The sequence below is a fragment of the Podarcis tiliguerta genome (genome assembly GCF_965153285.1).
Source record: "Podarcis tiliguerta genome assembly, chromosome: 5".
Taxonomy (NCBI): Eukaryota; Metazoa; Chordata; class Lepidosauria; order Squamata; family Lacertidae; genus Podarcis; species Podarcis tiliguerta.
The window spans coordinates 21,591,512-21,618,145 of record NC_139538.1 but is presented as its reverse complement, the minus strand read 5'-3'; the positions used below and the strand labels follow the sequence as shown (position 1 = coordinate 21,618,145).

The following is a 26,634-nucleotide window of genomic DNA, read 5'->3' as shown; positions in this document are numbered from 1 at the left end:
TTGTTGAGCATGGGTCAGGGGTGGGGTGGAGACAACTCTCCGGGTTCACCTTTGGAAAGTTTCACTCGTATGCCCAAATTGCTTCTATGTTGTCTGATGGTTGTTCCCCAGGGCACCCCAGACTTAACTTGAAAGCAACACTTCCCCCCTTTTTGATACAGCAAATATGTTACAAGTCTGTGTCTCGAATGCAACCCTAATTCCCAAATAAGAGTTTTCAGAACTTTGAAGTTCTGTATAGATGGCAAAGCTAGAATTTATTCAAAAGCAATAAAGTTTACATTTTACCAAGCAGACCGAGGAATGATGCGCTCCAATATTAGGCTATTTCAGAGGATGCTAATGATGTGTACATTTAATAAATAATAAGCAGGGACATAAGTGGATTGGAATGGCTTATGTCTGTTGAGTCAGACCTCATGGCCTTTTTTCCTGTTAGAGAAAACTTTGTACATTTGATTTAGTAGCAGAGACGTTACTAGACTGGTAATATGCTACTAGATGGTGGGGGGAAATAGCCAAAATCCTATTTGTCTATCCTGTCTAGACTGAATCAAATGGGCACAATCTCTTTCCCTTGGAATTCCCTTTTCTGGCTCTTCAAATAATCTGGGGAAGGGGAGTGTAGCAAGTTTCCTTACACTGAATTAAACCATTGGTCCTGCTAGTTCAGTATTGCACACACCAGGTCTGCAGGATTTCAGACATGGGTCTCTCTCCAGGGCCTACCTGGAGATGCTCCCAAGCCTACCTGGGACTTTCTGCATGCAAAGCAGATGCTCTACCACTGAGCAAATGTTTCAGATTAAAGGCATTAATGGTATGGAAGAGACATCGTTTATTTCATAATTTATAAAGTGCCCAGAGAATGCCCAAGCAGTGTGCAGAAATAGAAATATAAAACCCATTGCTAAATGACCTGGTTCCAGCTCTACGGTCCTATGATTTTATGAAGATCAAGAAACATTAAAAGTAACAGAAATAAAATAGACTGGTTTGAGAAAGCACAGGAGTAAAGAAAACAGATTAAAAAAAACAGCACAGTGTTGGAAGTTGCTTCACTTTTGAGGCAGTGTTGGAAACTCAAGATGAATAAGACGTAGCTCAGTTGGTTAGTGCGTGGTGCTGACAACCTCCAAGGTTGCCGGTTTAATCCCATAAGGGAGAGCAGCATATTCCTGTATTGCAGGGGGTTGGACTAGATGATCCTTAGGTTCCCTTCCATAGACTCCATGATTCTATGATATACCCTGTTCTATGAGATAAGCTAGGTGCCAAATGGATCCTTAAACCGGGGTTACAGTTGGCAAAACGTCTAGTTGCTATTTTGGGGCAAGACAGTTCTAAAGTCTTAGATGGACAGACTGTGATTGATTCTCAGTTAAACATCTGGCTAGTTCAGATGGTAACCTTGAGCTAGGCTAAGAGCTTTGAGAACTTAAAGAAGAAAAGCAACTTGATCCAGGGACAGTCCACATAAATATTGGCCTATTCCAACCTCTCTTTCTTTTCCTGCTGCTCAGGCTGCACAGAAAAAGCATTTTGGTTCCAGAAATTCATTTTCTGACTGTGCAGATAAAATATAACAGATAGAATTCTACAGGATGGGGTGTTAATGTGTGAAAACAGTCCAGATCCAAGGATCCCCAGGCATGCCTCTTCAGATGGTGGAGATAACAGGCACCATCCTGGTGCCCAGGCACCTTCACTTGGTCGCAAGTGGTCGAGAGCCAGGTGCAAAATGCACCTGGCTAATTTCGAACACTGTTTTGAGACAAGAGAATTCCAGAGAACTGGTGCAAAAACTTAAAGGACTTACCTGAGTCCCAGCAAACTTCACCACACTCTTAACAAAGGTGTTGCATGTTCTTGATAGATTACCCCAGTGAGCATTTGTTCCAGAGGCTGGCATTGCCTTCTTGTAAATGCCTTGCTTGCCTTTATAGACTTGCAGTATTCTGATCTGGTGGGTCATTTTGTATGGTAGAGAACAGTGGCTGCCTAGCTGATGTAACCCACCTAATTTTGCAATGTGGGGGTGAATGAGTGAAATAAGCATGTATGAATAAGAGTGAGAGTGATCAGAATATGCAGCGCACAACCAGCTAACACCAACTGTGTCAACCGTAGCATTTTTATTGGACATGTTCTTAGTAATTCTGCTCTGTTTTCTCATTTCTCCGCAGAAGATTCGGCTACTTTTTCTTTGCACTTCCAGTTCTTAAGTGTATACAGGTCGCAACACAAAAAACCTTTGCAGCCTGAGCTGTGAAAGTGTTCAGTTTTCAGAAAGTTTTCCCAGACTATGAACCTGTTATATTAGTAGATTTCTCTCCAGTCTCTTCATAAGGAAGCTTTGAACTCCTTGTTGCACAAATCTTCTGACGATTTTTGCCTTTGTTTCAGCCTGATTCTGTGCAGGGTTTTGTGAACCCATTGAAGTCAATGGGGGTTGTGTAACTCACTTTGCACAGGAATGCAGCCTGCCCTCCCTTTTAAAAACATGCATGTGTATAACATTTTAGAAAGCTTGTTTGCTGTTAGCTGCATATGCCTGGTAATACTGGAGTTTTCTAAATGCTTTCTGGCAGGAGGAACGATGAGCAAGGTGTTCTCTATGGCATCTTTTATAAGGCTGCTGTGTTCACTGACAACACTGGGTTATCCAATTAGAATGCTAGGGGACTGTCCCCCTTCTTTCAAAACTTTTCTAGGGGGTATGTCTTTCTAGATGGTTTCAGGTAGCAGTTTAGCTTTCTCCATGATGCCTCCACAGTTTCCTCTTTGTGGCTATGGAAAGTGGGTACCCATGTGGTATATAATATAGCCGTTCCCTAGCCTGGTACCTAACAGATGCTGTCAGACTACAACTTCCAACTTCTGGGACCATTGGTGAAGCTGGCTGTGACTGTGGAGCTGGAATCACAACAGTAGCTGTGAGGGTCACAGTTCCTCATCCCTGTCATAACATCCAAATCACAAACTCAGTGGCAGTTCTGGTGCCAGTTTGACATGGCTACAAGCCCTAGCATCCTTGAGCACTGACCATGCTGCCTAAGGCTGACAGGAGCTGCAGTCCAAGAGATCTGGAGGGTACCAGATTAGGGAAGCCTTGTATAATGTGTGCAGATGAAGACAGACTGTTCTCTCCCCCTCCCTTGTGTTAGGGAAACTGAATTATCCTTGATCAGCTGTAGCTTCCTGGGAGTCTGTGCTCATAGGTGGGTGAGTGGGTACTGCTGCTCTTTTTGGGGAACTTGAACGTTATGATTTTGTCAGACTGAGCCCCCACCCCTTTCCGCATTCATCTTTGAATCAATTTCCCAATTACTTCCTCTTGCCAGTTCCACGTTGGGGACGTTTGTTATGACCAAGCCTTGTCAGGTACGAGGTTTGACAACTAACAGTCATCGTGATAAGTTAAACACATAGCTGTCACTAGGGAAAGTATAAGAAATGTTCTCCACACGATGTAACCAGTGGATTTGCCTTGTAAAAAGTGAATGTGGCAGATGGGCTGTGGGAAGATGCATTAGATACAGAGAATTGCTCCTGTATGGACGACCTTCCATGTCCACCGCTAAGTTTCTCAACTTAGAAACAAAAGGGCAGGGGGAGAATTCTGTATGAACATTGGCATCTGTGAACTCAGAACAGCTCTCTGAATTGAGATGACTGAGCGTATGTGTCAAGCATGTCGAACGGACTTCATTTAATGCTGGGAATCTGTTTGCCTTAAATTGTTAATTATCCCTAAGTATGCTGATTCTGAGAATGTTGTGGTCGGAAGGTCCAAATCAACCTTTAGCCCTGTGGTTGATATTATGTAGAAATTGCACTTTTTACTTGGGCTTTCGTGTCTGCCAGCAAAAGCTTTTTTAACATCACCTGGTCAAATGGCATTTAAAATTACTTGTGATACTCATTTTTCAGTGCAAAATAATCTTGGATGGTGGTGAATATGATAATTCCCATCCATCCTTCTCTGTAAGTACCTAGGGTGGATTACAGAGATGTAAAAATGCAACATTAAAACCAGTTAAAACAATCTAGAATCAGAAGACGAAGCTGGGTCCTAATATATATATATATCTTAGGTGTCAAAAAGCCAGAGTAAAGGAAGCCTATGATGAAAACTGTACAATGAAGGCACCAGATGTGCCTTTCTGGGGAGGAAATTCCATAGTATAGGGGCAAGTTAAGGCGTATAGATTTGATTTATATTTATTTGATGCCTTTATTTCCCTTCTTCCTTTCCCAGCTACTTACATAGCTAGTTAGCATGCGCATGCCGCACATTCCACCCACCCACCAGTAATGTCAATGACTTTTGCTACACCAGTCCTGGTGTTTTGAGTGTTTTGACATTAGAGCAAAGAAGGGGTTCCTTTTGCAGGGTAGGCTAATATAGGATTGGGCTCTCATCTTTGTTTCAATTTGGGGTGTTCATGATCTCTAGAACTGGCACAGGAAACTGCCAGTAAAGCAAATCATGAGATGACTTAAAAAAAATATTTCATCATGTAATTGGTTTGTTTGGTTGATCAGTCACAGATAACTGCAGACTTCTCATGAATGAGATGATTTATTTCAGCGCGGACGCTTGTGATTTGAATTAATCTACACAATCTGATATCTTGAAAAGGGAAGAAAAGGGCCTATTGTAATTTTATTCTGACCTCCCTTGTCTCCCGTCACAGCCTTCTTTCCTGAATGAAGTTTTTCAATTCAAATGTTCTTAGCTTGTTAATGATTTCCCTTTTATCTAATTTCAGTTGTATTCGAAACTATGTGCCATGTAGAATCCTACTATTGCAGCTACTGACCACAGTACTCTGCATTCACTTAGAGTGAATCCACATGATGGTATTATGACAGGGGTCAGCAAACTTTTTCCGCAGGGGGCCGGTCCACTGTCCCTCAGACCTTGTGGAGGGCCGGACTATCTTATCTATCTACCTACCTACCTACCTATTCCTATGCACACTGCAAGGGGGACAAGTAGTCCTCCTCCTCACCCACGCCAGCCCCAGCCACCTTCTTGGTTTGCCGCCTGCCTCATTCGCCGAAGGGCTGGCGGTGTTGGCGTGAAATGAGCATCCTCCCCACCTAGAGAAAGAAGGCGCTGTGCTTACTTTCCCAGGGGCTGCTGCCACCATCACCACCATTGCTTCTTCTTCTCGTGAAGCGGGTAGGCAGAGCGAGCTTGTCCACTTCACTCTCTGGCCCACAGGAGCGCCAGGGTGGTGGTGGCGGTGGAAGAGGCTGAGTGGCGGAGGCTCTGCCAATCAAACCAGTTGCGGCTTTTGATTGGCAGAGATGTCCCCACACCGCGCTGAGGTAAAGTAGGAGCAGTGTTTGATTGGCAGAGCCGCCGCCGCTTGGCCTCTTCCTCCCGTTGCTATTGCCAGGAGTCTTAGCTTCGCGGCAGGTTCTGGCTTCACGGCGTGGGCCAGATTTAGGACCTGGGTGGGCCTGATCCTGCCCAGGGGCCGTAGTTTGCCAACCCCTGTATTATGACATGACTTAACCATTCACCGTTCAATCAGCCTGAGCAATAGGCAACTTTCCTTAACTCCAGTGCATGGCAAATACAACCCATGGTATTGACATCCTGAAAGCAGTTTGCCTTTATGAGACTTAAAAGTTTTGTTCCTTTGTTCTCCCTCCATGGACAATGGGCTGTTTCTGTGGTGGCTCCCTGTTTGTGGAATGCTCTCCCCAGGAAGGCTCGCCTGGTGCCTTCATTACACATCCTTGGGCAAACACATTCCTCTTCAGCCAGACCTTCTATGGCCTTTTCAACTGTGTGTGGCCGGGGTGTGTGTATTATTTTGATTGTTGTTACATTATTATTTTTTGTGGTTTTATACTGTAAACCACCTTGCGATCCTTGGATGAAGTTTAATAAATAAACACTAAATAAATACTAAACCTTAATTGCAGGGGAGAACCTCTGGCTCACAAGCTAATTAGGCCTGCCAGGCCTCGGAGATTGGCCCATCAGGCAGTTTTTGGTAAACTGTAGCCACCGTCCTGGGCCTGACATCATACAGTACTGTATATGACATCAAGCGCAGGAATGTTCAAGCTGTGACTTTAACCTTCAAGCCAGGGGTACAGAGGATGGTGGAGAATTGGGAGAGCACTCAAGTGTGCTTCCATATTTTTTTTAAAAAAAAAATTCCACAATTCTCATCTCCTTAATGGCTAGGTGAAAAGTGGCACTTAATGGCAGGACAGCAGGGATTTCCTTTCTCTAATAATTCAGTGGCAAAAAAATCTAGTTAAAGTTTGGTCATGTGCCTCCAGTTGATATAACACTGGTGTTCTGTCATGGCTCACTTTGCATTTTGCCAATCGTGGCAAAGAGATCAGGTATACTCCTTGGTCTCTTCTCCTCCTCCTCCTCTTCCTCCTCCTCTTCTTGTGTGTGTGTTTACAGCAATTCTGTACAACCCATTAAAAAGTTATCTGGGCAGTTCACAAATAAAAGTTGAAACAACAAAGTATAAAAATAGAGCCCTTGCTAAAATTGAACCCTAGCCATAGTTTGTTTTACCCAGAATCTGAATTCAGTGGCTTCAAAGTTCAGAACTACCTATGTTAGAGTTCAGTTTGCTTAAGTTGTGATGTTAACCATAGTTAGCATGCAAGAGGATGGTAAAAAGAAAAGGACCCCTGGATGTCAAAGGCGACTATGGGGTGTGGCGCTCATCTCGCTTTCAGGCCGAGGGAGTTGGTGTTTGTCCACAGAGAGCTTTCCAGGTCATGTGGCCAGCAGGACTAAACTGCTTCTGGCACAACAGAACATTATGATGGAAGCCAGAGCTCACGGAAACGCCGTTTACCTTCCTGCCACAGTGGTACCTATTTATCTACTTGCACTGGCATGTTTTTGAACTGCTAGGTGGGCAGGAGCAGGGACCGAGCAACGAGAGCTCACCACCGTCGTGTGGATTTGAACCGCCGACCTTCTGATCGGCAAGCGGTTTAGACCATAGTGCCACCCATGTCCCGTGCAAGAGGGAGACCACAAGTGGGGAAGGAGGAGAGTAGAAGGGAGAACGGAGAGGAAATAAAAGTTTCTGGAATATTGTCAGCCACCGTTAGTGCTACTTTATTAGGGGAAAGGAATGTAAACGGAAGTAGAAAAACAAGCTTTGCCCAATGCACCCCCCTGAAATGTTCCATTTGTGCTTGTATGGCAGAAGAGCCTTTTGTATTTTGTTTTGAAAACAGATGTAGTACATAAACGCTGCAAACCTCTAAACCCCGAGGATATTGCTATATTTAATCCTCTGTTACTTTTGCATTTGGCAGTTATAGTCACACACACGTTACAAGATTGCCTTAACACCCAGTCGAAATCTGTAATCTTGTATCCAGTTGCACTCTTATAAAATCAATTTGATTAGAGTGAGATGCATGCGACACATGACTGACTGCAGTATTTTAATGTACCCATTCCGTACCTCTTCCTTAAGAGCATGCGTGGAATGATGCATAGCAGCCTCGATTTCTTAAATCAAGAATGATTGCTTACAGGACCACCTCTGGTATGCCCTGCGGAGGACCTTGAGGTCCACAAATGACACTTTGGAGGTTAGATTGGTTTCAACTAGGGCCAGGGCCTTTTCAGCACTGGCCCCAACGTGGTGGAATGCTCTGTCACAAGAGACTAGGGCCCTGCGGGACTTGACATCTTTCCACAGGACCTGCAAGACAGAGCTGTTCCGCCTGGCCTTTGGTTTGGACTCAGTCTGACCCTTATGTTTCCCTGCCCTTATGGTCTTGATTTATCGGCTACTTTAAAATGAGGCTGCATTTTAAATTGCATATTAACCTGTATTTTAAATTGTCCCCCCCCCTTATGTTTTTACTGTGATTTTTTTATTGGTGTTAGCCGCCCTGAGCCCGGCTCTGGCCGGGGACGACGGGGTATAAATAAAATTTATTATTATTATTCACAAATGACATACAATTAATTTTGTACAGTATAAAGGAAGTGTTCTGTCTGTGAGTTTTCTTCTGATTGCGGTCAGACTCTTAAAATTACTAAAGCGTGTGTCAGGGCTGCGCAAAATCTGGTTTTCAACATTCTGATATATCACCAGCTAAATATTGTGTTATACTGATATATCACAATGTCTGAAATACGGATGGAGCTGTGTAGAGGCAATGACTGGCTTCACAGTTTTCCCTGCATCCTGATTTTTGCCAGTGACTGCTTTTGTGATTTGCTGCCCACTGCATGGAGCAGAGGACAGCTGTGTTAACAGGGGCTTCAGGAATTGAGAGAAGCATTGACCGGCTTCACGGTTTTCCCCTCATTGTGGTTTTCGCATAGCACACACACATGTCATGATTCGTGATATATTGCCAGGTCAGAAATGATGAAACTGATATCACAATATGGACTTCAAACCAGTTTTGAAGCCCTAATGCATAAGTCATTCCAGTTCATACTGTGAAGGAGAGTAATATGGAGTCGGCAGACCTATTTGTATGGAAGTAGCTCCATTTATTCCCTTCATGAGTGCAATTCATTTATTTATATTTGCCTTTATACTTACCTTTAAAGCCCTATGCGGCCTAGGACCTTCGTACCTACGGGACCACCTCTCCTGGTATGTCCCACAGAGGAACTTACAATCTTCAAACAAAAACACCTTGAAGGTCCCAGGCCACAGAGAGGTTAGGCTGGCCTCAACCAGAGCCAGAACTTTTTCGGCTGTGGCTCCGATTTGGTGGAACGCTCTGTCACAAGAGACTAGGGCCCTGTGGGACTTGACATCTTTCCGCAGAGCCTGCAAGACAGAGCTGTTCCACCAAGCCTTTGGCCAGGGCACAGCCTGACTCCCTCCTTTGGCAATCTTCATAGAACTCTAGCCCAATGGTTGCCATCAATTTGATTTGAATTAATTTTATAATGAAATGATTTTAGAATGTTGTATTATTTTATTGTTGTTAGCCGCCCTGAGCCTGTCTTCGGCTGGGGAGGGTGGGATATAAAAAATAAAAATTTATTATTATTATTATATCCATCTATCAGTCGCTTCCCTTGAAATACCTCAAAGCAGCTTCACAATAAAAACAATTGCACAATTTCATACACACACACACATATATTTATAACAATTATAAACAATTTCACATCCTATACCACCTGAATCTCTAAGCTACGCTTCCAGATACATCCACAAAGGTTGCTAAAATATGCATTTTATTAGCCCATCTGTCTCTGCAGCTAGTGCTAGTAATTTATTGTGACACATCCTTAGCCTGATTAGGGATGCAGTCTCATCTCATTTCTAAAATCTTCCCATCCTGTTCACCTGAAAGTACGTTTTCGCTCAAGCTGAGTGGCTGTTACAGGCCTCCTCTTGGGTGACCCTTTCCCATAAAAGTGTTGCCAATTGCTAGATGCTGCTTCTAGCAGAAGCAATGGCAAAAAAGGAAGGAAGGATTAGAGCCCTAGGAAGGGGTGCAAAATGACCAACATTGCATCTATATTCATTAACAAATAGTATCTGTTAAACTTGACTAATGCAACGTGTTTCTCCTAAATTTTCTATTTATTGCATATAATGCTACAGTCTAGGGGGGTTGTTGTTTTTTTATTAAAAAAAATCCCATGCATTCTTAATTATTCCAAGAGACTTCCCAAAGCAAGAGCTTGCAAGTGTCTTAAATAATTAACTTAGCTACTTACTTCTCATTTAAAAAGTAGTTTAATTTTCTGTTCTTGCTCTGCGCTGATAATCCGAGTGATAAAAGTGTTTATGTAAATCATGTTCACAGTTGGAGAATGCTGGAGAAGATCTCAAGGATGGTCTCTGCCGCTACGATGGAGCTGTAGTGATACTTGATGCTGGGGCGCAGTATGGGAAAGTCATAGATCGCCGAGTCAGAGAACTGTTTGTCCAGTCGGAGATATTCCCTTTGGAAACACCTGCCTTTGCCATCAAAGAACAGGGATTCCGGTAAGATTTGTTCTGTTTTGTGTTTTACCTTTTAAGTTCTGAACTTCTTCTGGGAAGCCAGAAGGAGGACTTGCACGGTGCTTTTCTTTAGAACGAGTAACTTGACTGTCAAATCAATTTTCTGATATTAGCTTTGGAACATCATTTTGGAACACCTAGTGAGGGGTGTACTGAGGAAAATGTACATGGTTTCTTCTCCAAATTTGGACCTCCAGCTCTTTTGGGACTACAGTTCTCATGATCCCTGACCACTGGTCCTGTTAGCTAGGGATGATGGGAGCTGTAGTCCCAAAACAGCTGGAGGGCTAAATTTGGCCGTCACTGCATTAGAGGGTGGAGATGTAGGATTGAATGTTTGAATGCTCCCCTTGCCAGGCAGAAGACCAGTATAGGATAGAAGTCTACTCTAGAACCTTCACTATAACCTATGTTTCTCCTATGTTTAGGGAGTGTTCCATAGAGGGGGCATTTAGTCATTCAGTTGCCAGGAATATTGTGAGATGATACAGACCATACAACATACTGCCCCCCCCCCCCCTTTTAAAGCAAATGCAGGTTGGATCAGACACTCGACATATCAGATGTTAAAACACATGCAAAATCCTTCTGAAAGCGTTCTAGACTTGAGAGGGAGGGGATTTGGATAGCCAACCCATCAAGGACCATCCTGGAATGTCAGCATCCTGGAAGCACCAGCATGGTGTAGTGGTTAGGAGCGATGGACTCATAATCTGGTGAACCAGGTTCGCTTCCCCGCTCCTCCACATGCAGCTGCTGGGTGACCTTGGGCTAGTCACACTTCTCTGAAGTCTCTCAGCCTCACTCACCTCACAGAGTGTTTGTTGTGGGGCAGGAAGGGAAAGGAGATTGTTAGCTGCTTTGAGACTCCTTAAGGGGAGTGAAAGGTGGGATATCAAGTCCAAACTCCTCCTCCTCCTCCTCCTCCTCCTCCTCCTCCTCTTCTTCTTCTTCTTCTTCTTCTTCTTCACATATGGCAAACACTGGGTCAGATTCAAATTCAGTGGTGGGATTCCTGGCTTGACCCATTTCAGATCAGAAGACCTGCTTTCCCTCTACTGAGACACTGTGATTGTGGGAAGTAAGGGCTGAATGGAACAGAAAGATCAAGTTGGGTATTATCAGTGTGCTGAGGACAAGCTCACTTGAAACCTTTCTGCTGTTTCTCCCCCAGTAGTATTAAGGTGGAATCCATCAGGATTCCTTAATAGAGAGATGAGGGGTAAAGACAACAAGCAATTTGCTTATTGCACCCTCTGGACCTTTCAGTTGAGGAGCAAGCAATTGCTTTGAACAGTCACACACTTAGACCAGGGGCAGCTCACCTGTGGCCCTACAGACGCTGTTGGACTCCAACTCCCATCAGCCCCAGCCAGTGGCCAAGGATGGTGGAAGCAACCTTGACTTAGAACTTCCAGTGCCACAATTGTGGCCTAACAAGATTCACAGGAGAAATGGCACCCAGTCAATGTCAAAGCAAGCATTACTGGTAAAAATCAGATGAGTGGTACAGCAGCCATAGGAAAATATTATTTTAGTGCCTAAGATAAAACCAGTGGTGGCTAACTTTTGGTCCCCCGGGTGTTGCTGGTCTACAACTCACATAATCTCTGAGTATTGAATATGCTGGCTAGAGCTGATGAGGTTTGGGAGTCCAACAAATAAAGGTCTGCAGGTTAGCCACCTCTAGGATTTGCCACTGGGAATGAATTCAAACATGCTTGTAGGATTGAATGCAGAAGGTAACAGCTTAAACCTCCTAGATTTCAAGTCCATTTACCTCCCCATAAAAAGCTTTTCTTATCAGAATGTTAAAGACGCAGTAGCAGCAGAGACAACAGGTACACACTTGTTTTCCTAAACCTACCAGTTCTGTGGCACAGTCTTTAAATGCTATTGTTGCAGCTGGTTGCTTGTTTTTTTGTTTAAAACCAGAGCTCTGTCTTCTGTTAAATGGAAGGAGGGAGCCTCTGTCAACAGAGTGAGTGGCAGGAGTTGAACGGGTAGATGATGTGCGGCCATTTCATAGTTCAACAAGGCTGTCAACAGGAAAGTAATCCTCATAAATGTCCTCCCAGAGAGGTCTGGAAATCCAGCCAGTTCCATGAGTTCCTGAAGTGATCATGAAGTGGGTTAGGATGCTATAAACCAGGGGTAGTGGGATGTGGCAGGATAACAACCACATACTCCTTCCTCCCACTTCCTTTCCATTCTTGTTTGAAACACCCAGCTCCTCTCTAGATAGTCTGTCTTCACAACAGGAGCAAAGGTTTGCAAGGAATCTGTTCCTGCATAAGATAATGGGCTTCCCATGACAACACTGTCTTCTCTAAATTTCCTGTTCAGATTATTCTTTGCCTGATGCATAGATTGCCTGCGTCTTGCTCTAAAACATGCCTGTTTTCCTTTGGAAAGATTGTGACAACAGAAACATTCACAACTTCAGCTCAATCCACAGAAGAAAATGCCCCCTCTGTATGCCGATTCTCCTCAGGGAATATTACTTTTCCATTTTTGTTACAAAGTCAAATAAACAGCTTGTGATTTCCTTGAGCTGAAGCTGTATAAAACACACACTCCGTTTCCGCATTCCAGTGAAAAAACTTGGGTGATTATTCTCTCTCTCTCTCCACCCCCCCCCCCCGCTTCACTTCTGCTTATTTTTGTAGATGACAGTAGACATAATAATGGTCTGTCTGAACATTCATAGTTTGTATGAACGGCACAGGGACTTTGGTTCAGAAATCCAGCAAATGGCGCTCGCAGATTGATTACAAATTCCCACATTAAAAACAAACCGATTAGTTGCCTATCTGCTCAGCTTAGTTGTAGCCCATCCTTATCCCAAGAAACCTATTTTAAGTGTAAAACTTTGAGCTGAGCAGGAATCTTAGTGATGGTACACGCGAATGGTACACCCCCACTGCCCATCTGAACGGCTTCTGTCCCAGAAGAAATGTACCACAATTCTCCCGCCCCTTAAAACCTATATGTTTCTTTAACAGAGACTCTCGGGAGGTAGGAATAGGCTTAGAGCATTCAGGAAGTGCCTTAAGTAATTAGGGCACCTCCTTAAGGCTCTAAGGGCCAATTTGTGCAATCAAAGGATCAAGTGGCTTAAAGTCCATCAGGTTGCATGCTTTGAAGTTGGCCCGTGAGGATGCTAAGTTAACTCTTTCCCTTGACAGGATTCTTTTAAAATAAAAAATCTGCATAGCAGAGGGAGATTTCCTTCCCCTGCTGCAACACAAGGGGGAGAATATTTGAATATGTAACATCCCCACCCTTCTGTGTTCACACATGCTGTAGTGGTGCTGTCCACAAAAAAACTTTGCTGTTTGTATTGTCGACCCCTAAGAAAAAGAAAAGAGCGTTAAAAAAGAGCCTCAAGCCAAAAAGGCTTCAGCTGAAAAGTTTGCCCAAGCCTACAAATAAAGTGCCTATTGCAACGCTGAAGTTCGATATCAGAACGATAGTTCTTCTCCTCACTTATTTCCAGGCGTTTAAAGTCAACTTGGTTAACAAAGTGTTCCGTAATTTCCAGAAATCTAAAAAAAATAAATCATTAATACAGTGGAAAGCGTTCTGTAGATTGGCTTCCTATGTAAAACTTTTACAAAGAGCTAGTTTTCCAAGTTTTTACTACATTAGTGAACTCTTTTTGGTAGCTTTTAGATATATAGTATCCTTTCCGGTCTTTTAAGTATTTCTAGATAATATTTAGGATTCGGTTCTGGAGATTTTCCAGAGATAGGACGATTTGCTGTTCTAAAATAGCTGCTGAGAATGCCCCTTTGTGCCATCAGTGTACAAAATGAATGCTCAGCTAGTGTCATGTAACAGTGTTACACATGGGAGACCAGAGTTTGAATCCCCACTCAGCCATGTAACTCACTGGGTGACATAGGGCCTAACCTCCCTCACAGGGACACACACACACACACACACACACACACACACACGTTTATGGTATGCTGTCCTGAGGGTCAACCCTGCCATTTGGCAAATACAATTTTGTTTCCCTGGGCTTTTAGGCAACACCTGTGTTCTTGTACAGCTACCGTATTTTTCCGTGTATAAGACTAGGTTTTTCCCCTAAAAAATAATGTCCAAAATTTGGGGGTGTCTTCTACATGGATAGATCCCCCCCCCCATTTTCTTAAATTGGAGTCCCCCAGAATAGGGGGTGTCTAATATATGGGGGCGTCTTAAAGATGGAAAAATACGGTAAATCTGTTTCTAACTATGTGATTTTTATTGTATATTTTTAAAACTTTGGTTTTAAATTACTTTGAGATATATATATTTAAGTGGAAAATACCGTAATTTTCAATGTATAACACACCCCGGGTATAAGACGCCCCCTCTTTTTTGGGACTAAAAATTGAGAAAATGAGGGGGAGATTGTCCAGAGTTTTTGAGCTTTTTTACGGAGGGGATTCCCCAGACTTGGTTTTTGTTTTTTTTGAGGGGGGGTGCCATAAATCGCTCACCCGCAGGGCCGCAAGAGCCAAACGCACACACATCGACGAAGCCACCAATCATCTGCACAAATAAGGGACTATACTGTTGTATAATACTGTGAAAATGCTAATAAACTACAGGGTGTTTTTAAAAACAGTTTTCACAACACCTATAAGAATTATTGTTTGTAAGAATTAACAAAGAAGCCGCAGAGTCTTGAATCAAAAATACCCCTTAACCTTTAAACTAGGAGATGTGGGTCATTGGCATATAGCATAATTTTTGTTTTTGCTGGATGCTGAAATTTAGAAAGGCAGAAATCTAACTACAGGGTGGTTCTTATTTGCTTCTAATTTTTTAAAAGCTGCACTAATGAACATCTTTTTTAAAAAAAGTATTTTTAATGTCAGCCTTGAGAATTCACTGTTCCAGTAAAGCACAGCTTGCTCATTTTATAGATCAGGATGCCACAACTTTCTTTATAAAGGTTTTTTGTTTTTGTTTTTGAAAGTAGGTATCAAAATGGAATTTTTATTAAAGTGGTTTAGTTCCAAAAATCAATCTTTACTTCTTTATTTTTTTTAAAAAATACCTGTTTCTTTTGCAGGGCTATTATCATATCTGGAGGACCAAATTCAGTTTATGCAGAAGATGCTCCCTGGTTCGACCCAGCAATATTTACGATAGGCAAACCAGTTCTTGGAATCTGCTATGGCATGCAGGTGCAAATATCATTTTATGGCTGTATGTTTTTGTAGCTCCGTTAAGAGCAAATTGCTGGCTTTTGTGTGTGGTGCATAGCTGCACAATGCATGAAAATTATGTTTGAAGTTGATTTAAGCAGATGCAGATAAGGACCCTTTTGAAAAAAATTGAGAAATGGTTGTGTATTAATTCCTTGCATATCATGCTCAGTGCAGTCCCAGGTGCAATCTATGCATGGATACAAGGCTTTTGCAAGCACATCTGTTGTTCAAAGTGTACAGAAGCCTGCTGTGTGGTGATTCATGAGCCTTTTGAGGCCATCACTATTGAGGGGAAAACATGCATAATTTTAAAAACAAGGATGGCTGTGGCCTGTCAGTTATATTAAATGGGCTTGTATTGGTATTTAAGTTTGCTTTGATATTTAGCATTTACGCAAATTAATCTGGGGGCTCTCATTAAGGCACTGTGAGAACTTTACATGCACAGACCTTAGGTTTACTTATAAAAAATAAGCGCTTTAGATATACGAAGTCCTGAACGTGAATATTGGGAGCCTGCTCTATAGGCCCCCAATCCAGATAACAATATGAGAGGTGGTTTGGAGGGAAATGTTGCAAAAAAACAAAACAACAGCAAAAAGTTAAGAGGGCAGAAAATAAGCCCTGATGATAAGAAGACAAATGCATCAAAGCAGGACGTTATCAAGAATGAAATGCCAAAGAGAGAGAGAAAAAGTGTGTTTTAATAATTTATTAAATGAGGACAAAGAGCAAGGCTGCCAAATATTTCAAGAGAGAGATTTCCGTGCCCGAAGGGGTCGTGAGAGAGAATACACAAGACAAGGAATAGCACAACGGAGAGTGGAAGCTTAGTAAGAAGATTAGTATCTGATGAATGGTGAGACCAAGAAGGAGAATAGAGAGAAAACAACTAAGATGATAACAGGCCAAGACCGTGAAGAGGCTTGGAAGTCAACGGCAGTCTCGGTTCAATAGCGGAAACCAGTGGAGAGAACCCTTAAGAGGGATGCAACGCGATTAAAGCATGAAGAGAAGAAAATGAAGCACTTGGGGAAGTGTTGAGAATAGAGATAATAGGTTTAAGTGGAGGGGTAGGAAGAAACAGTAAGCAAATGATTGCAATAATCAACATAAAATAGAACAGGGAGTTTGTTAGAATAGGTAGCTATGAAAGGATGACGTTTGGAAAGGCTAGATCTGACATACCTTAGCTGGAGCGAAAATTGGAGTGGCGTGAAGGAGTGACAAGGCCTAAGTTGTGACCAGCAGAATGAGTTGCCACGGAGGAAGAAGGTTTGAATACAAGAATCAAGAAGAGAGAAAGAGATCTTCTGGAATATAGGTCCTGAAATGGCCAGGAACAAGAGCACAGAAGAAGGAACAGCTGAGGAAAGAGGTAAATCCGAACTTAGAAAGGCCAGGGGGACGACCGAGAGCCAGGAGAATTGCATACATTAAAATGAGCATGAACTTCTAAAGCAAATGGGAAAAGAGCAATCGGAACTGGCAAGACCATGAGAACCGTTGTGGTTTACCCAACCACGTGCCCTGCAGGATGGGTCTAGTGGGAAAAATTTAATGAATCGTGAAATATAGAGCAGGGGCTGAGCCTAAGGGTGTCAGCGAGGGAAGTCCAGCTTTCTGTGAGAGCAGCACGAATGAGGCTGAGAGGTCCACTGTGGCTCTGTTTCTCTTTTTGAAAAGGAAGTATTTTATACAGTTCATTTTTCTACATCGGAAGTAAGTGATATGGAACCTGTTTGGGTTAGGGCTACACAGTGGTACCTCGGTTTACGAACTTAATCCGTTCCTGAAGTCCGTTCCTAAACCAATTCTGTTCTTAAACTGAGACGCACTTTCCCTAATGAGGCCTCCCACCTCCGGTTCCCTTCTACCATTCAACTTCCGTTCGTAGACCGAGGTGAAGTTCGCAAACCGAGAGACTACTTCTGGTTTTGCGGAGTTCGTAAACCAAATAGTTCATAAACAGGACTGTTCGTAAACCGAGGTACCACTGTATTGCACTCCATAGCCATCTGCTTTGCCGCTGTGAGTATTGCTGGATTTGATAAGCCTTTGATCTGAACGAGATGGGCAGGTCCTGCGTTCTATTTAAGGGTGAAGTCTAAACCCCAGAAATCATTGGAAAGCCCTGGCTAAATTTGGGGAAGCAAAAGCTGGTTTCTGCCTCTACAGATTCGAAAGTATGTGTTGTGCCAGGAAGTGGGACTATCTCGGTGTTGTACTGCAGCGCATTAGTGCGCAAATCCAGGAACAACAACACCAGCCTCATGACTGAGCCTGAGTGAGCTTGCAAAAGACTGTGTACGGGGTCTGCTCGTCTCTGTGAAATCAAATACCGCTGTTTAAAAGTTTGCTGCAACAATGTGGAAACAGTCAAGCGCGATGAATGCCGTGTCAAAACAGAACTCCCTCAAATAGCAAGGCTTTGTGAGAGATCAAATACACTATAGTGAGAAATAATAATAAAGCAAGTTTTCAGATTGCTCGCTGAAATAGTCATGCTTATACGCACAAGGAGTAGTCTGTCGTTGGCGAAGGCTGTAATCCAAGATAGAAACATTGGCCCCACTGGTTGAGTGGAACGGATAATCTTCTGCTATGATGCGATGCTGAAGGAATAATGAATGGCTTTCCCCCCATCTGTATGAACACTGTAATAAAAAAGCAGATACTCTAGTGCTTTAGTAATACATATCACTAAAGGAGCTGGAAACCAGGAATAGCAGTGCCTTGCATGTTTCCATATGTCCAGTGCAGACATAGAATCATAGAATTGTAGAGTTGGAAGAGACCCTGAGGATCATCTAGTTCATACAGGGGATCAAACTTGCAAGCTTCACATCATCAGCACCATGATCTAACCAACTGAGCTATCCTGAAGGGCCGTGCACCTAGATCACTTTTATGATGGTTTGGACACACACCCCTGCCTGAACGCACCCATTAATGGCGCCTAGTTCTCGCAAACAGTAGATTAGGCAGTGAAGGTCCTGTGTGAGTGTCTGGAGGCGGTTGGAGGATGGATGGTGGCTAACAGGTTGAAGTTGAATCCTGACAAGGCAGAAGTACTTTTTGGGGGGGACGGGACGGGCGGGTGTGGAGGACTCTCTGGTCCTAAATGTGGTAAGTGTGCCCCAGAAGGACCAGGTGTGCAGCCTGGGAGTCATTATGGACTCACAGCTGTCCATGGAGGCGCAGGTCAATTCTGTGTCTGGGGCACATGTTTATCAGCTCCACCTGGTACGCAGGCTAAGACCCTACCTGCCCACAGACTGTTGCCAGAGTGGTGCATGCTCTACTTATCTCTCACTTGGACTACTGCAATGCGCTCTACGTGGGGCTACCTTTGAAGGTGACCCAGAAACTACCACTAATCCAGAATGTGGCAGCTAGATTGGTGACTGGGAGCGGCCACCGAGACCATATAACACCAGCGAGACCATATAACTCCCAGTACGTTTCTGAGCACAATTCAAAGTGTTGGTGCTGACCTTTAAAGCCCTAAACGGCCTTGGTCCAGTATACCTGAAGGAGCGTCTCCACCTCCCAACGTTCTGCCCAGACACTGAGGTCCAGCTCCGAGGGCCTTCTGGCGGTTCCCTCGCTGCGAGAAGCCAAGTTAATGGGAACCAGGCAGAGGGCCTTCTCAGTAGTGGCACCACCCTGTGGAACACCCTCCCACCAGATGTCAAAGAGAAAAATAACTACCAAACTTTTAGAAGACACCTGAAGGCAGCCCTGTTTAGGGAAGCTTTTAATGTTTAATAGGTTATTGTATTTTAGTGTTTTGTTGGAAGCTGGCCAGAGTGGCTGGGGAAACCCAGCCAGATGGGCAGGGTATAAATAATAAATTATTATAATGTTATTATTAGGTGACAAATCTGTTTTAAGGTTATAGCACTCTGACTCCAGATAGGGACTTACATGATTGCCGTTCCATCCAGGAAAATCCAGACCAGGCTTCCCCAACCTCGGCCCTCCAGAAGTTTTGGGACTACAGTTCCCATCATCCCTGACCACTGGTCCTGCTAGCTAGGGATCATGGGAGTTGTAGGCCAAAAACATCTGGAGGGCCGAGGCTAAGGAAGCCTGATCCAGACCCTGAGCACAGAACAGTAGATGTTCTTCCATGTATAGGGAATTGGAAGAATAGAGGAGCAATGCGTTCTGAGCTTTAGCCTTGAGCAGTATAATCCAAGGACAGGTGAGCCAGTTCAGCTGTCAGTGAGATTAAGGCCTAAGCATTTACAAGCAATTGAAACTGGGTTCGGTGGCTATCCAGTGACACGAGATGCGGTTATCCAGTAGATGTTTTTTTGTGATTGTAGCTTGAAGCAGTTTTCACACCTCCAACCTTCAAACTGCTTATTAGACTCTGCAGAGGATTCTTTTAGGTGTGTAAATAATCATGTTTTTATTAGAAATGGTTTTGCAAACAATAAAACAACAACAAATATTGAATATGTGCTCACTCCTGCCAACTTAGCAGTTCAAAAGCATGCCAAAAAGTGCAAGTAGATAAACCTTTCATTTCTGTGGCTTGTGCTTCCTACTTCCAGTTTCCAAATTAGTGCCCTATGCCTTGCAAAAAACCCTTTTCCACCCAGGCCCCTTTCCACCTCTAGGTTTTTATTCATCCCCTCCACACAGCCCATTGACCCCAGGGGATCATTATTGACCATTTTGGGAAACCCCGCAAAGCAACAATATCTTATTAAACCTGGCTTATTTTTCTCCCACAATTGAGCACGTATGTTGTTGGTAACTCTTTATATTTGTACTTTTAATGCAAGCTAGATACCCGAAGAAAGGCAGAAGCAGCTAATAAACCTTCTCTTTCCCCTCCATAGCATTCTCCATAATTTAGTAGCTAGTAGGAATCCTTTGGAATTAAAAATAAAACAAAATGAGAAGCAGTCTATTGCTGTATAGTGGTGTAGAGGGGAGCAGTGCAGGCAAACATTAAGAGAGGCTGGATTACAAATCCCATGGAAATTACTTGCAGTGTTGAATTTTAATATCCAAATTAGCTGCGGCTTTGTTGCTGGCTATGGGTTTCCAAGAGCTGGACCATAAAGAAGGCTGATCGCTGAAGAATTGACGCTTTTGAATTATGGTGCTGGAGGAGACTCTTGAGAGTCCCATGGACTGCAAGAAGATCAAACGCATCCATTCTTAAGGAAATCAGCCCTGAGTGCTCACTGGAAGGACAGATCCTGAAGCTGAGGCTCTAATACTTTGGCCACCTCATGAGAAGAGAAGACTCACTGGAAAAGACCCTGATGTTGGGAAAGATGGAGGGCACAAGGAGAAGGGGACGACAGAGGACGAGATGGTTAGACAGTGTTCTCGAAGCTACAAACATGAATCTGACCAAACTGCGGGTGGCAGTGGAAGACAGGAGTGCCTGGCGTGCTCTGGTCCATGGGGTCACGAAGAGTCGGACACGACTGAACGACTAAACAACAACAACATGGGTTTCCATCATGCTGAATGAGTTGCCTGATCCCTGGCTAATTTTGTGTGTGTTGATGCTGGTGCAAAGGGGGAGGGGAGCCCAGTGTTGTTGATGGTAGGACTGGATTGGGGGAGCTCATTGACTTTTTCTCATTTTGTCAGATGATGAATAAGGTGTTTGGAGGCACGGTACACAAAAAAGATGTCAGAGAAGATGGAGTCTTCAGCATTACACTGGATAACACATGTTCACTGTTCAGGTATGCAGATGCTGGAAGGGGAAGCTAATTTGTGGGACAGCCTTGAAGTTTATCAAGGGCAGTTTTTAATGGAAACGTGTAGGTTGAATTCAGCGTTTCACCAGCAGGACAAGGACTTACCCCTCCTCTCCTCCTCCTGCAGCCCCCTGTGCTCCTCCCCAATTATCGTACTTTTCTGTGTATAAGACTAGGTTTTTCCTTTAAAAATTATGCTGAAAAGTGAGGGTCGTCTTATACAGGGATAGTGCATAGGGTGGACATTTGATTGGTTGCTGCTGCAGCTGTCAGCGGCTGTTGGGCGTGTTATTGGTTGCTGCGTCAAGGGCTGGTGTTGATTGGCTGACGCTGCGGCAATTGGGCGAGCAATTGGCAGCTTCTACCGGCGAGGGGACAGACAAGGGGCGGAATTTTCGCCGTGTGTGGGTGAGCCATCTTCCCCCGTATTCTTCAATTTGAGTCCCCCAAAACAGGGGGCGCCTTATACATGGGGAGCGTCTTATACACAGAAAAATATGGTACTCTGCTCTGGACATACTGTATTTTTCGCCCTATAGGACGTACCGTCCCATAAGGCGCAACTAGTTTTTTGGGGGGGAAATAAAGGGGAAAAAAATTATTTCCCCGCCAAGTGCGGGGGAAGCCCGAGCTTCCCCTGACCCCGACCCCAGCCCTAGAACAGGCAACTCTCTGCAAGCTGCGGGAGCCCGGCGCTGGGCTCCCGTGCCTTGCAGAGAGCCGCGCGAAGTCTGGGCGCGTTGAGCTCAGCGCGCCCAGCCTTCGGCATGCAGGCAACTCTCTGCAAGCCGCGGGAGCCCAGTGCCGGGCTCCCGTGCCTTGCGGACAGCCGCGCGAAGCCTGGAGAGCGAGAGGGGTCGGTGCGACCAACCCCACTCGCTCTCCAGGCTTCAACGAAAGCCTGCATTCGCCCCATAGGACGCACACACATTTCCCCTTCATTTTTGGAGGGGGAAAAGTGCGTCCTATGGGGCGAAAAATAAGGTAATCTGTTCCTTCTGAACCGTTTTGAAGAAATATGGGAAAATTGGTGGAATAAATAAATAGAACTATTGTATACTTAATTTTGCATTAAGGGCTTTAAATAATAATAATAATATGCATTGTTTTGGTGATTGTGTTTTTTCCTGTTTTTACTTAGGGGACTTCAGAAGGACGAGATTGTGCTCCTCACTCATGGAGATAGTGTAGATAAAGTAGCAGATGGATTCAAGGTTGTTGCACAGTCTGGAAATGTTATAGCAGGTTTGTATTTTCCTCATTGTTAACCATTGATTGGCTCATAAAGAACCTGTCAAGCAAAATGTGGAACAAAAACAATGCAAAGCTAAGGGGTGATATCCAACATTAGCCATACTGAGAATGAACCCATTGAACTCAACAGACTTAAGTCCATTGAGTTCAGTGAGTCTAGTGCAACTTAGGAATCTCCCATATCTGTACATTTAAATGGCAAGCATTTTGCATCTTGGATTCCTAGCAAAGCTTAAGAATTTAAAAATGTGTATTGGCAAGGTCCAATTGAAACAGAAAAGTGTGGCCGTCATCTTAGTATTCAGTGATAAATTGCATGGAGTTAATTTTTTAAATAGTATTTTAAATTAGAGAAGTTTGGATACCACAGTGTTGTGATCACCTTGCAAAGGAATTCATGTGGGAAACAGCTTTGACCCAGGTCACACCATGGGCAATCACAGTTGATGGTTTGGTGCATTCAGGATAATTTGGGTGGTTCTGAGCCTGCCTGCTATCATGCGTGGGGAGCAAGCCATGATTCCTGACTCAGTGTTATGTCCAGACAAGGGTTTATTTCACTTGAATCTTGATCAGTAAGCCAAGAGCAATCCTTACTACAAAAAGAAAGTCTTATTCTGGTATTTTGTTCAGCATATACTGTTTGTTTCCTTACCTCAGATTAACCACATTTACGCCTCACATAGCTGAATTCTCTGCTATATGTTTTAGATTTTTCTCTTTTGTTTTTATACTGATTTTAATGTATTCGTTCTTTATTGTTGTAAGTTGCTTTGTGTTAACTTTGTCAAAAAAGTGACTAATAGGTTAATAATAATAATAATAATAGTAATAATAATAGTAATAATGTTCATTTACACACAGCGTAACAATAGTATATGCTTAGATTTCCCCAGGAAAGATGGTGGTAGATACAAAATTTAACCATACTTTAACAAATACTTCCCTCTGGTTAGTTTTATTGTTGATTTGCAATTCACTACCCAAATATCCTCCTGCCAACCTAGCAGTTCGAAAGCACGTCAAAGTGCAAGTAGATAAATAGGTACCACTCCAGCGGGAAGGTAAACGGCGTTTCCGTGTGCTGCTCTGGTTCACCAGAAGCGGCTTAGTCGTGCTGGCCACATGACCCGGAAACTGTCTGCGGACAAATGCCAGCTCCCTTGGCCTATAGAGCGAGATGAGCACCGCAACCCCAGAGTCGGTCACGACTGGACCTAATGGTCAGGGGTCCCTTTACCCAAATATAAAGGGTTTCTTGTCCATATTGATGTGATTCTTAAGTGTTCTGACTTTTCTTTTCTTTTCACACCCCAAGCTATAGCAAATGAATCTAAAAAACTGTACGGAGCCCAGTTCCATCCTGAAGTTAGCCTAACAGTGAACGGAAAAGCAATGTTGAAAAACTTCCTTTACGATATTGCCGGCTGCAGCGGCACCTTCACCGTTCAAAACAGAGAACTGGAGTGCATTCGAGACATAAAAGAAAAAGTCGGCTCGTCAAAAGTCCTGGTAAGATTTTGAAAGTTTGATTTCAATGCTCATTCCTCTTCATAAGAATAGCAGTTGCTTATGATGCAACTTACTGCTTCCTGTTTCCATGGTTCAGCCCAGCCTTTACCAGCCTGGTGCCTTTTGGATGTTTTGGACTACAACTCCCATCAGCCCCCTGTGCTGGCCGGAGCTGATGGGAGTTGTAGTCAAAAACACCTGGAGGGCATCAGGTCAGCAAAGGCTGCTTTAGCCTATGTCATTTTTTACAAAAAGGGTGGGATGCTATCCTACCATGTTTGGTGTACTGTGGCTTTGATACTTCAGTAAACTATGGAAAGGTAGTAAAGCAAATGAACTTCAGTGTGCAGATGAAGGCATTTTTCTGTTTATTGAAATTCATTTTAATGATTCTCACCCTGCCCCCATCAACCCTTGCAGGTTTTACTCAGTGGAGGCGTGGACTCAACAGTGTGTACAGCTTTACTGAACCGTGCTTTAAATCAAGACCAGGTGATAGCAGTGCACATAGATAATGGATTTATGCGCAAGAGGGAAAGCCAGTCTGTGGAAGAAGCACTCAAAAAGTTGGGAATTCAAGTCAAAGGTACAACAGCACTCCCTTCTTCACAAATACAAAAAATGGAAAAAAAGCCCCTGAAGTTCTGGTTTCTTTCCATAATCCTAGTTTCTCCATTTGTCAGTTAGTTAGTTTTAACATTACCGTATTTTTCGCTGCATTGGACGCACCGGACCATAGGACGCACCGGACCATAGGAGGGGGAGAACAGGGAAATTTTTTTTTTCTTGTTCTCCCCCTCTAAAACAAGGTGTGTTCAAGGTACATTCACCAGAGCTTGTGGGGCTGGCGGTGGGGGGAAGCGCTGTTTTCCCCCACCGCCAGCCTCAAAGATCCCTGAAGCCTTTGGACCGCAGCGCCCCGCTGCCCTGCAGAGGCTTTGCGCACAGCCATCCCCAAGCTAGAAGAGCGAGACAGAGCCCTCCGTCTCGCTGTTCTGGCTTGGGAACAGCCTTGCTAGCCTCTGCAGGACAGCGGGGTGAAGGCACCCCGCTGCCCTGGAGAGGCTTTGCGCACAGCCATCCCCAAGCTAGAACAGCGAGACCGAGCGCTCCGCAGTGCTCCGTCTTCCTGTTCTGGCTTTGGGCTTAGCGGCGCAGCCTGCATTCGCTCTATAGGACGCACACACATATCCCCTTAATTTTTGGAGGGGAGAATGTGTGTCCTATAGAACGAAAAATACGGTAATTTGTTTCAGATCATTAACTGCTTTTCAGTGTCTGTAGCCCAGAAAATGCAGATTCTTCTGCAGCTATAGCTAGCCAACATGGTGCCTTCCAAACATTGTTGGACTCCAACTCCCATTTGTCCCATTCAGCATGCCCAATGGCCAGGAATGATGGGACCTCTCATCCAATGACTCTGGGAGTGCACCCCAATTTAGGATTTTATTTTTCTTGGAAAACATCTGCTGGAACTTCAAACCAACAGGACAGTCTGCTGATTAGAAATAAAAGTTCTCTTGGCACGATGTTAGAAGCTATCCCTTCTCCTGTTTTCAGGCTCACCCACGTTCCCTTTCTGCCCCATAAACTTCCCCTAGAATGCCTGTGTGGCTCCAACTTTCCCTTACTCCCCACCCCCCACCCCTTTTCACAGCCGCAGATACCATGTAACACCAGTCCTGCAAGACCTACTTTGGCTCCCAGTATGTTTCCGAGCACAGTTCAAAGTGTTGGTGCTGACCTTTAAGGCCCTAAATGGCCTCAGCCCAGGATACCTGAAGGAGAGTCTCCACCCCCATCGTTTTGCCTAGACATGGAGGTCCAGTGCTGAGGGCCTTCTGGCGGTTCCTTCACTGTGCAAAGTGAGGTTGCAGGGAACCAGGCAGAGGGCCTTCTCGGCAGTGGCGCCCGCCCTGTGGAATGCCCTCCCATCAGATGTCAAGGAAATAAACAACTACCTGACATTTAGAAGACACCGGAAGTTTTTAATGTTTGATGTTTTATTGTGTTTTTAATATTCTGTTGGGAGCCGCCCAGAGTGGCTGGGGAAACCCAACCAGATAGGTGGGGTATAAATAATAAATTATTATTATTATTAGCCATATTTTCCCATGAAATGTTTGGTTTAATGTATTCTTCAGTGGCTCCGAGTTAGGATAGACGTTTGTTCTCGGAAAATGCCTCCTCTTGGTTAATGGCCGAGTCTGGAAGCAAGAACGACACAGACTTTGTGAGGTAGTCCCTCAGCGCCCAGACCAGATGTTGTCAATACTCCTTGCCTGTAATCTCCGATTCTCCCGTGTCTTTATTGTAAGGTTTGCAGAGCAGGGATCTGTCTCCTGGTTCTGTTGCTTTTTAAAGTGTCGTGTCAATAGTAACGATAATATAACAAACCTCCTCTTCTTGTCATCTTTTGGGATTACTTTCACACTGTCATGGAAGAAAGATTACTCTCATTTCTCTGTCTTGTGGGTAATGACTGGCTGCAGTTTACAGTTTTGCCTTTTATTATGCCAATAAACAAGAGTCTGTAAAAGCCAGTGTTCAGAATGTTTTTAGATTCTACAGTTTAGTTGCCAAATTGTTTTTTTCTTTAGTACCCTGTGTTTAAACTGATCTGCCCCCCCACAACTTGATAAAGCTATAGTACAGGCATAGGCAAACTCGGCCCTCCAGATGTTTTGGGACTACAACTCCCATCATCCCTATCTAACAGGACCAGTGGCCAGGGATGATGGGAATCGTAGTCTCAAAACATCTGGAGGGCCGAGTTGGTTTATGCCTGTTATAGTATAACTTGGCAGGGGAGGAAGTAAAGGAAATGTTTTGTTAGGGGGGAAAGATGTTTTAATTGGACATGGGTAAGGGAATATCTGAGCATGTGAGTTCTCATATCATTTCAGAGTTTTTCTT

The 26,634-nt window shown here is 44.0% G+C and overlaps 1 protein-coding gene across 2 annotated transcripts in view; it reads left to right on the top strand.

Annotated features, from left to right (window-relative positions):
- The window catches only part of GMPS (guanine monophosphate synthase), a 43,002-nt gene that overhangs the window by 4,184 nt on the left and 12,184 nt on the right, over positions 1–26,634 (top strand). For both annotated transcript variants that reach the window (XM_083442744.1, XM_083442745.1), the window contains exons 2-7: positions 9,805–9,986; positions 15,076–15,190; positions 20,840–20,937; positions 22,094–22,197; positions 23,525–23,718; positions 24,139–24,304. In XM_083442744.1, coding sequence (XP_083298870.1) covers positions 9,805–9,986; positions 15,076–15,190; positions 20,840–20,937; positions 22,094–22,197; positions 23,525–23,718; positions 24,139–24,304 — 859 coding nt within the window. The remainder of the gene's footprint in view (positions 1–9,804; positions 9,987–15,075; positions 15,191–20,839; positions 20,938–22,093; positions 22,198–23,524; positions 23,719–24,138; positions 24,305–26,634) is intronic.